This window comes from Pungitius pungitius, chromosome 16 (genome assembly GCF_949316345.1).
Source record: "Pungitius pungitius chromosome 16, fPunPun2.1, whole genome shotgun sequence".
NCBI lineage: Eukaryota > Metazoa > Chordata > Actinopteri > Perciformes > Gasterosteidae > Pungitius > Pungitius pungitius.
This window is the reverse complement of record NC_084915.1, coordinates 1,020,777-1,032,646: the sequence shown is the minus strand read 5'-3', so window position 1 is coordinate 1,032,646 and position 11,870 is coordinate 1,020,777. Positions and strand designations below refer to the sequence as shown.

General features: G+C 47.0%; 1 protein-coding gene across 1 annotated transcript; it reads right to left on the bottom strand.

Moving 5' to 3' along the window:
• Positions 1 to 10,383: 10,383 nt before the first annotated feature.
• bhlha9 (basic helix-loop-helix family, member a9) lies at positions 10,384 to 11,447 on the bottom strand. Its single transcript, XM_037467842.2, has one exon. It carries the CDS (start codon positions 11,251 to 11,253, stop codon positions 10,387 to 10,389), a length of 867 nt encoding a protein of 288 aa, XP_037323739.1. The 5' UTR covers positions 11,254 to 11,447; the 3' UTR covers positions 10,384 to 10,386.
• Positions 11,448 to 11,870: the final 423 nt, after the last annotated feature.

Genomic DNA, 11,870 nt, shown 5'->3' with positions numbered 1-11,870 from the left:
TTCTGATTCATGATCTTTGCCTTATATTGCTAATTGTTAATCAGTAAACCCTGCACATACTGTCAATGTATATAATTCATGGTATTGTATTTTTTAATTAGAATTATTATTTATAACATATTTATAACCTTGTGCATCACTTGGGACATTTTTTTGCTTTTTAATTTTAAATGTTTATCATTTTTACTTTTTTTAATGTAAATTGACTACATTCTGGTAATGGAGAGATTTATTTCCCTAAGCTTCTATTGTTAGTCTAGAATACAATGTGTAAATTATTATGTTTAAGGAAATTGAAACACATTTTAACTAATGCGTTTGACCCTACAGCCACTATAGGATACGATATGCATTACATTTTATTAGTAGAAAAGTGAGCATTTCGGCAGACTGATGTTTTGTTTGTTGGTCAATTGGTCTGATAAACTGCTTATTTGTAAGTGTTTGATCACTTTACTACAACACTGGAGGTGAATGTGGCCACGCTTAGTCTCTTTCTGTTCTCTCTGCCACATGGGCGTCTCCTGTTGTACTGAGTCGGAGTTGATGTGACAGTCAGAGAAAAGCACGGAGACAAGGAGACAAGAGAGGACGTTCAAGACATGTCCCTACATACCTTCTAAAGAACCGCGAGCAGAACCACAAACTTCCTTTTCTGTACTCTGGATTTTACTCATTTAGAACTGGTGGCATTTAGAACCGGGTTGCAATAACTATAACAAGTAGCCATTTATACATCAAGCATTAGTTTGTCCGTTTGATCCATTTTCATGAACGTTAAATCTCCAAAATGACATTCATTTGGCACAGAAATCCTAATAGAAGACTAAAAGATGAACTGATTGAATTTTGTTATTCGTTTTTAATTAAAATCTAATTCGTAAGCCGTTTTGACACAGACATATTTGTCCCCAAAAGAACATCAGAGTATATTTTAAATAAGTGTACACAAGGGTTATAATGTTTTACTAAAGCGAGACAAGAGGCTTTGTGATCATATTTTTGAACATTCTTCAAAGATTTCTTTTAAACAGACAGAAGAAAGAGCTTTAAAGCTGTCCTTCTACTCAACATTTAGTGATAAAGAGCACTGACCAGCAAGCTTACTTTTTCTCAGGAAACAACATCACACATTTCAAGAGTCAAGCAAGCAAATCCTGTTAGTTCTGCAGCATTTACTTTTCACAAAGGCAATTACAGAACACCACAAATACACCAAAATAAAATGTACTGCTTCAAAGGTGATGGAAGTATGAAATACCTGGTGGAAATGTTAGATATAGCAGGATAAGTGTTAAAGCTTGACATTTAACTACATGTTGAAAAAGGACACGTGCACTGCAGCCCGGGTTCTCCAAAGACGGCCCATCTAGGTCCATTAAAGACGGGCTTGCTTCCCTGTGTAATATTGGTGGAAAATCATCTCTTGCGCTCACTATTATTTAAAATTCCTCAAATAATTGTTTTACAGATGTAATCATAAAAACCTCTGGGCATTAGAACACACTTAGAAGACATTTTAGTAACAAATGAAAATGGCATATTTCGGGGGGGATCATGAGGGTCCATCACAAAACCGCCAGAAATCCCCTTTTTTTCTCACTATTCAGAAAGTGTAGATTAAAGGAACACAAACATGTCACTTCTCAATATGTTCTTGTGTCTATTTTGCTCACGAAGACATCGGCTTCCAATATTTCTTAACCCCAGGACTTTGTTGTTCAATCAGGTTTTAAATGGGGTCGATATGGAATACGGGGAGCACAGAGAGCGCAGAGAGCACAGACGTCAGCCTCTTCATCGCGTTCTCCTCAGCACCGCTCCTCCTCCTTCCCCCCCTGACACTTTTCTTCCAACCCTCCACACTACCTCAGCCTTCCTCCCTCTGACATTTCACTGCCAGCCTTTACTCTCAGAGGTGTAACAAACCAATTTCCCTCAGAGAAGAAAAATCAATTCATTAGATGTGGCCTCCGAAAGGGGCAGAAAATTAAATAATTAATTGGGCAGCAGTGGAGTTAGCTGGGGAAATTAGCCTGTCCAATCTCTTAACGTTTTGGATTGCCTCAAAAGACCAATTCACTTCTCACAATTATTAAAAACCACTCTATTAACTCTTACTTTTATTTATAAATCAGCCAAACAAAATTAGATAAGCAACAACCTCCGTGCAAAAACATTACTTAGTGAATAATAAATCCAGTTTTTTGAAATGACAAATATTTTAACACACTGATATACTGTATCTGTCAAAGCAAATTCTTTCATTTGAGTTAATTCATTGAAATCAAAGTGCTTCACTGACAACCTGTCAAGATCCAGTCAGTTAGGGGCCGTATTCACTGACCTTTAAGTTAATAGGCAGGCGATCGTAGGAAAGAAGAAGAAGAAGAAGCCATTTTCATTTCCATGTCAGGCAGGTGGCGGCTGAGGAGGAGGAGGAGGACGCAGAGTGAGGGTTCAGCTGACAATTCGTTTATTCTTCACAGAAAGGCAAAAACTCACGTAACGAGGACACAAGGCAATCAATCAAAAGGTCAAAAAACTCAAAATCTCTCTAATGAGGAAATTTAGCAGGGATCATGAATGAAAGGACAAACTCGACTCTTGACGTGGGGCTAGTGTGCAGGGCAATACGACAAGACACACTGGCACAGGACAAGTGTGGAACAGTGGGAGCAGTGGGAGCAGTGGGAGCAGTGGGAGCAGTGGGCTGCCTTGGGGGCGCCTGGAGAGCAGTTGAGGGTTAGGTGTTTTGCTCAAGGACACTTTGACATTGGACATGGAGCAGGCAGGACTCAAACCGCCAAGCCTTCGGGTCCCAGTGCATCCTCTCTACTCCATGCCCCACTGTCGTGAAAGGGGCACCTAGACATGCACAAGCTGTCTGAGGAAAGTCGCCTTTTGAAATTGAAGTTCTCTTCTGTTAGTTGTGTATTTAATATCTTAGCATAACATGCACAACATACTGAATTGTTGTACTGTATATGTGTATACAATCAACATCTTTTTTGTGAATAAACAGTATTTTTCTCACCCCCTAAGAAGATCCTTAGCGGTTAGATACAGGTAACCATGGTAACGCTTGGCAACCTCAAGGGACCAAACGATAATTTGTAACAACCATGAAGTGAGGACTAATCCAAAAAAGGAGAATCATATCACCATCATCATCATTGCATTTATTGACGCGCTCTTGACATGAGAGTGAAGCTCAGCCCATTGAATTGTGGGATATTAATGCCTACATGTGTCTAGTGTTTGCATGCTGTAATTTCTTCACTGGAAACTGTAAACAACTATTTATATATTATATATAATATACACTATATAGTCAGCGTGCAACACTGAAAGTTCCCCTGCTGCAGGGGTTCTCCAGAATCAACACTACTGCTAGTAGCAATCAAACTCACAGTAACGTCTTTTTTATACATATGATGAAGGTACTGTAAATTCTAACTAAACCATGAATACTTATTAGAGCATCACACATTAACTTTGTGTCAAAACAAAACCAGCACTGGCTTTGAAGTCCAGTCTACAGCTCGGCAGCCCGTTGGTACTGAACCTAATTGAAGTCAAGCGAAGGGAGCTCGAGCCGACTGGGATCTGGACAAATCAAAGTCTAATGAACGGAGCGAAAGGCTGACATGGAGAAACAGCAGCGTGATAGCAGCACTGGAGCCTGGAGTTTTAGGGCAGGCAAATAGGATTTTCTTGTTGCCTACTTAATATGCGCTGGGGAGAATCCACATGTGTGTGTTTCTAACAACAGCTTAGCCCTGCATTAGTACAGCTTGCACCACAGCTTCCACGAGCACAACCAGTGGGAGACGCTTTGTAGTCATGAGCTTCAAAGGTTGTCCTTTACACATCTTCCAAGCAAAACAGTACTTCTACGAATGAACTGGTACTGTAATGATGACCTAAGGGCGTAGTGCACTGTAGCTAACACAAAATATGTATATGGTAATGTTTAAATAAAGAAACAAAGCAAACACACAAACAGCTCGTTTTTAGGAAGTAAATGTAAATAGGGAATGTGAGTTCTGTTTTTTTTTCAAATCTTCCTTGTGTGTTGTGATGTTGAGGAAGCTGTTTCCTTCATTTGCACGTTGTTGTCACTGAATTTCTCCACTGTAGCATTTGAAGGAGCCAGTTATTGCTGACAGTTATTCATAACTTTTTTTTTAATCACAGCAGATGGTCTTTGTTTTCTTTCTCTGAGGGCTCAACATAGAACTAAAAAGTTGCAGTGTGGACACAGACACTCTTGAAGGACGCCCCAGATGTTTTTCAGACTGTTGGTGTTTTGTTTGCTTTCATGATGCAGGCTTAATTGGAACAAACTCACAGTCCTCAGAGCTCAGTTTGAAGAGAATCCATGGCGAAGCTCGAGACCGCAAAAAGATAGAAGAGGGGGAGATGAGGGTGACAATAACAAAAGGTTGTATTCCAAAATACATACCAAGCCCTAAAGTAATAATCCAAACACGACACACTGTGTCTATCTGTGAGTGTGTGTAGTAAATAGCGTAAGAATTCCCCCGCCTTCTCAGCAGACGGCTGAACCTCTAAGCAGATGAGCAACTCGTTCCCGGCTAATGAAGAGAGCCTGGATTTAAGGCATAGTCTGAGGCAAAATCAACGTTAGAAGCTCCATCAGGCATTCATATTCATGATCCAGAGGCCTCTTCTCCTAGAGGCTGAATACAGCCCCTCTGATCCCACAGCAGGAACCGCCACACTCAGTTCCCAGATCCCTGTGTGTCTGCAACCTCAATGTCAGCCGAGTTATCCGCGTTGGATCGGGAAGCGATAGGGAGACAATAGGGAGACGATGGGGAGACGATGGGGAGACGATGGGGAGACGATGGGGAGACGATGGGGAGACAATAGGGAGACGATGGGGAGACGATGGGGAGACGGTGGGGAGACGGTGGGGAGACGATGGGGAGACAATGGGGAGACGGTGGGGAGACGATAGGGAGACGGTGGGGAGACGATGGGCAGACGATGGTGAGACGATGGGGAGACGATGGGGAGACGATGAGGAGACGATGGGGAGACGGTGGGGAGACGGTGGGGAGACGATGGGGAGACAATGGGGAGACGGTGGGGAGACGGTAGGGAGACGGTGGGGAGACGATGGGCAGACGATGGTGAGACGATGGGGAGACGATGAGGAGACGATGGGGAGACGGTGGGGAGACGATGGGGAGACAATGGGGAGACGGTGGGGAGACGGTGGGGAGACGGTGGGGAGACGGTAGGGAGATGATGGGGAGACGGTGGGGAGACGATGGGGAGACGGTAGGGAGACGGTGGGGAGACGATGGGAAGACGATAGGGAGACGATAGGGAGACGATGGGGAGACGGTGGGGAGACAATGGGGAGACGATGGGGAGACGATGGGGAGACGATGGGGAGACAATGGGGAGACGATGGGGAGACGATAGGGAGAGGGTGGGAGACGGTGGGGAGAGGGTGGGAGACGGTGGGGAGACGGTGGGGAGACGGTGGGGAGACGATGGGGAGACAATGGGGAGACGGTGGGGAGACGGTGGGGAGACGGTAGGGAGACGATGGGGAGACGATGGGGAGACGGTGGGGAGACGATGGGGAGACGGTAGGGAGACGGTGGGGAGACGATGGGGAGACGATAGGGAGACGATGGGGAGACGGTGGGGAGACAATGGGGAGACGGTAGGGAGACGGTGGGGAGACGGTAGGGAGACGATGGGGAGACGGTGGGGAGACGATGGGGAGACGATGGGGAGACGGTGGGGAGACAATGGGGAGACGATGGGGAGACGATGGGGAGACGATGGGGAGACGATGGGGAGACGATAGGGAGAGGGTGGGAGACGGTGGGGAGAGGGTGGGAGACGGTGGGGAGACGGTGGGGAGACGGTGGGGAGAGGATGGGGAGACGATGGGGAGACGATGGGGAGACGATAGGGAGAGGGTGGGAGACGGTGGGGAGACGATGGGGAGACGATGGGGAGACGATAGGGAGAGGGTGGGAGACGGTGGGGAGACGATGGGGAGACGATGGGGAGACGATGGGGAGACGATAGGGAGAGGGTGGGAGACGGTGGGGAGACGGTGGGGAGAGGGTGGGGAGACGATGGGGAGAGGGTGGGGAGACGGTGGGGAGACGGTGGGGAGACGGTGGGGAGACGATGGGGAGAGGGTGGGGAGACGATGGGGAGACGATGGGGAGACGATAGGGAGACGATGGGGAGACGATAGGGAGAGGGTGGGAGACGGTGGGGAGACGGTGGGGAGACGATAGGGAGAGGGTGGGAGACGGTGGGGAGACGGTGGGGAGAGGGTGGGGAGACGATGGGGAGAGGGTGGGGAGACGATGGGGAGACGATGGGGAGACGATAGGGAGAGGGTGGGAGACGGTGGGGAGACGGTGGGGAGACGGTGGGGAGACGATGGGGAGACGGTGGGGAGACGATGGGGAGAGGGTGGGGAGACGATGGGGAGACGATGGGGAGACGATAGGGAGAGGGTGGGAGACGGTGGGGAGACGGTGGGGAGACGGTGGGGAGAGGGTGGGGAGACGATGGGGAGACGATGGGGAGACGATAGGGAGAGGGTGGGAGAGGGTGGGAGACGTGGCCCTTTGTGCCCCTCTGCCACAGAAGGTCTGCTGAAGGTCGACTGGCGGAGGCGTTACACACCAGCAGGTTATCTGATGTAGTCTGAGCCACAACCTTCTTGTTTTTGTCACACTAGTTTAGTGATAATTATTAATCTTGTTCTCTTCTTCAGTTGGTTGTTTTAAAATAGTGCAGCTCATTTCATAACATTGTTAACCCCTTCATTCTCCCCTGGTTCTGCCACACTAGTCCAACCGTCCCCTGCAGACCACAGCAGTGTGTCTCCATGAGCACATTCTGCCATGATGACTCACACACACACAGCGTTGTAACGAGCTCAGGAACCGTCTTAATGTTTCCATGTCAGACAGTGAATTATGTCTGACAAATGACTCCATTTCAGTATAATCCACTCCTGCATTGTTTAAACAACCGTATTTTGTTTTACTTCATCCGACGTGATGCGTTGTTGTGATTCTCCACTTGCAGCAAGTGACTTAGTGTTTGTGGCACACAGTGAATGGAAGATTAGTTACTAATTTAATGAAATAAGGTCACCGTGGGATTAAAAAAAGGGACAAAAAACTGAAGAAATATGCTTCAGTATTTGCACCTGTCCAGCTTTGGTATTGCATCAGACACACTGTTGAATCATCTACCAGAGACAGATTATTGCATCCTTACATTAAACTGGTCGTGTTGCAGTGTGACATTCTTGGCTGACTCAATGCACCCTTTTCACTAGTTATTTAGTGAATATGTGAGTTTCTTCCCCGGATCAACATGAAGCATATCCCTGTTGTCTCGTCTCCATCTAGTGTCGAGCAGTGAAACTGCTCACTGCTCTGGGAATCCAAACGAATCAATAAAACAAGCAGCGTCTTGTCTCGCCTCAACAAAAGGGCAGAGTAACACTTCATGAATGATTGAGTGGGGCCATCGTTTTCTATATAAAGACGCAACGCCTATGGACCTTACACCGTGGCTCTATGGGGCTGTTCAGCATTCTTTTTCCTTGTTATATGTGGGATCAGCCCCAGAGTCACAGAATGTCTGAATGCAAAATTGTCTTATTTTTTGTCTTACCAAGCATAGTTTCTGGGTGACCTCCATCAAGGTCATCATTTTGGGTCAGTTAGGGTGCTGGTTTGTCAGCAGGATTACTGACAAGTTCTTGCCTGGTGTTCATAAAACTCGGTGGATGGTTTGAGCAATAACTCATCCAAATGTCATAGTCCATGTTCCGTTCAAAAGTATGTTTTTTGAAGTAAGCATTGTGTTTCATAATAAACTTCCCTGAATGACTGAACAGATGTATTTTACTTTGTTACTCTGTTCAAGGTGTTCTCAGACAGGAAGCAATAATTCAGGTTTAACGTGCTTGTTTGTAAATGGCATGGGAACAAACAAAGTGACATATTGTCCTCTGGTGCCTTCACTCCCTTCACCTCCCATGCTGATGTCCCAATAGCTCCGTGTGCGTGTGAGTGTGTGTGTAGCAGGGGGTGGGAACAGTATGCAGAGCAACAACATCACTCTGAAGGCTGACTCATCCCCATATATCATGCAAACACACACACACACATGTCTAGGAACCATTTCTCCCATGTATGCTTGTTGTCTTTTCCATCAGCTCTGCAGTCGGGGGTGTCGACAGTCTGATTAAAAGGTGCATCATGGCTGAATGTCGAAAAGTAAGGTAAATGCTCTGGTGAGTCACAGTGCAGCATGACTAATGACCATTGAAAGCACTTATTTCCAACAAACTCCACAAAGAATATGAATGTTGATTAATAGTTTTATCATTTTGTTGCACAGCGTGGTAGACCAGTGTCTCCCACACCAGCGTTTTTATCACGACTACGTCGCCATGTAGAGAGCCATTCAGATCAGGAACAGTAATGCTTTCAAATCTTTATTGCGCGTCTTTGAGTAATTGATTAATCAATAAATCGTTGCCGCTCTGTTTCATGGTTCAACTGCTGTCGCTTTTACCTTGAGGAAGATATTATCCCTTATTGTGATAAACAGCTGCCTTCATTTTTTTTGTCAGTGCCCTCTGTCTTGTCTGTAATAGCTTTTGTTGTTAAATCCATAAGGTCACGGTAAAAAATAATTCAAACTTACACCCTTTACCAATTGTGTTGCTTACTTTTTTCTCATAGAGAAAGTGAGGTCTCCTTATAATACTGTCCCCGTGGGGTCTCTGGAGGACCCAGACAAGTCGATGAACGGGCACTGAAGTGCGTGGCCGTCTCTCTGTCTGCCAGAGAGCGAGGAGGAGACATGGCGTCACCGAGCGCTGTCAGCTGCACTCGTCTTTCGCCGTTGAGTCAAGGTTCTCTGGTGATTCACGTCTGCAAACGACAGCCTCAAAGCAAAGCCACTCTCCCCCTTTCTTTCTCACCACACATCCCTCTCTTCCTATTATTGAACTCCTCCTCTCCATTTATGTCTTTGTGAGTATAGTCCCTTTCCTTCCTGCCTGCTAATTGTTGTGGCACCACATCATTTATTCCTCCACCTAAGCCGGCAGTAGGTGTCCTCGGGCCAACTCTTTCCAGCGGCGTCTCAGGGTCCTCGTTGGGAGACCTCCGGGAGGTTCAAAAAAACTCTTCACTCACCCAATTCCACCTGCGGGCCGGTGCAGCCCAACAGGGGATTTCACCACAATGATGACGGGCCACAGTCTTCCTTCCTGAGCCCACATAAATCTGTCGTTAAGCCCTGTCCTATACTCTAATATTAAACCTGTTTTCCATGACACGCTGCTCAGTGGGAGGGCGGGGGCTGTTGTTGACATGAGCTGGTAAAGAGCCAGGAGGTAGAAATTGTGCTTAGAATTGACGTTACTTGATCTGCACAAAATTAAATAGTTGACCTATAACTGGTAACAATCTGACATGCGGATGTAGTTTTAACTGCAAACAAGTCTGAATACAGCATATAAGGTCAAATCCACTACATGCACCTTCCATATACCCCTGCATGCTTATCACTTTTTAGCCCAAACACTGTACGTGTTGACCCGGGCTTTTCATTTTACTGTGAGTAAATACCTTGAATTATTTTTTTCCCAGAAACACCCGACAAGAATGGACTTGTGAGTACGTTTGTCTGTCATCTCAGAGTAGTCGAGGCTACTGACCTCAGGCTATGATCGACACACACGGATAAGCATGCACACTAAAGCTGACGGTGAGCTCAGTCTGGACCCAGGCAGATAGAGGCCAGCCTTGCTCTCATGAAAGGAAGCATGGCGGGTGTCATATCATTTGAACATTTAATTTGAAAAACAATGTACTAACTCTTTACAACTTTACAAGCATTACAACGTATGCAATACGTAGTATAATAAATACATTATCAAATCTTTGTCACATTTTCTCAAGATGAAGCCACTGTTTGATAGAAAACACAATGTAAGAAATAGTTACATAACCGTTAGTAACGTTACATCATTCCCAACATTTCAGCTCCAAATAATGAGACAAACAGAACTCCGTAGGTGAATTCTCCACAGAACACAGCGACACATTCTTAATAATATTTAACATTTTTGAAATGCCAGGTAAGAATACATTTAGCAACACATACAACATTCTGCAGTCTGGATTGCCATTGCACTTTTATTTATTGTTGTTAAATAACATCCCAATGTCTCTGCTCTGAAATAAGAGCCTGTAATACTGAACACAAAAACCTTTTACTTCCTAAGGTCATTCAGCAGTTCACTGGAGGTGGATGTGGGTGGGGGGGGGGCTCCCTAAGTCACAGTATGTCAGAGCCCAGAGAGAGGCTGGTCTCCTGGTAGCTCACCTGCCAGGGAAGCCCCAGAGCTGGAGGCGGAGGCTCCACAAAGGTGTCCATGTATTTCTGAGTGCAGGAGGCCCACACGCCCTGCTGGTACCCCAAGCCCTCAACCACCTGGGGGTACTGCAGAGGGCTGGGCGGATTGTCGTGGGGGCTGCCACAGTGTCCATAGGGCGCGTAGAGCTGTCCCTCGTTGGGATAACAAGGGTAGTGTGGAGACGGGGGACACGATGACGCTGCGTTATCCATGTAAACGTGCGGCTCAGCGGGCAGCCGGTGGACGTGAGGCCCTTGTTGTTGCTGCATCTGGTGAGAGATGGACACGTGCCAGGGGCCATAGCTCTGGTGCTCCAGGAAAGGCACCGCCGCCCTGGTGTGCTCTAGGCGAGACGCCCCCATCGCGGCTGGCCCCGCTGAAGGCCTGTTGCACTCCCGGTGGGCGCAGGGCTTGCTCGGGGGGTTGGAGCTCAGGAACACAGAGAGGGCAGAGATGCGGTTGATGGCCCTCTGCAGCGTGGCGATCTTGGAGAGGCGTTTACCACTGAGGTCATGGTTCAGAGTGACGCGCAGGGCATTGAAGGCCTGGTTGTAGTCCATGATGCGCTTCCGCTCGCGGACGTTGGCGGCCATCCTCCGTGCCTTTGAGCGGACGGGGCGATTGCGCTTCTTGGTCTGTCCTTCCTCCGGGTCGCTTGGGCTGCAGGCTGAGCTCTCGCTGTCTTGGAAAGATGCCTTGGTACTTCTCTCGTCCTCCCCTTGGCACAGCAGACCGAGCTCCAGCTCTTCCTCAGAGAAGTCTGATCCTGCAACACTGCTGCAGCTCATTGTGTCGAAAACCCAGACTGTGGGTGAGTGGGGGTAAAGTCTTTCGGCTTGTGTTGTTGTTGTTGTTGTTGTTGTTGTAGTAAAGAGGCACCGTTTGCAGACTACTGTTGTGTTGCCCGGTTTGTTTTGTTGGGGCTGTCGGTATTTGCTGCTTCGCCGACAGCCCAGGTATTCTCCTCCTCGGACTCCTCAGTTGCCTCTTGATTACTTGTGCCTCGACAGGACAGGTTGGGCTGCTTTTAAAGCTCTTGAAGTCACATGGTACAGTCACCTATGAGGAATGGTGCACTCTCTCCTCCTCTCCATGTTTATGGGTGCCCTCCAGGCAAATGGCACCGTCACCAGCTCTTCCACCTCCTCCTCTTCCTCAGACTCTCCCTCACATCGCTTGCAGGCTCTTACAGTGGAGCATTTCACGTCAGTGTAAAACGCATGCAAAACATACTAATTATTTGGATAGCAATTAAGTTCACACTTCCTTTAAGACCTTTACAGAGGATTTGATGCTACTGTTTTTGGCTGCTCCAGTTGCATGTTTTTACTTGAGGCTTTCCATGAAGCTGTGGGGTTTTGAACAACCAAGAAAGGTCATGTGATCTAATCCCTGTCATTACAAA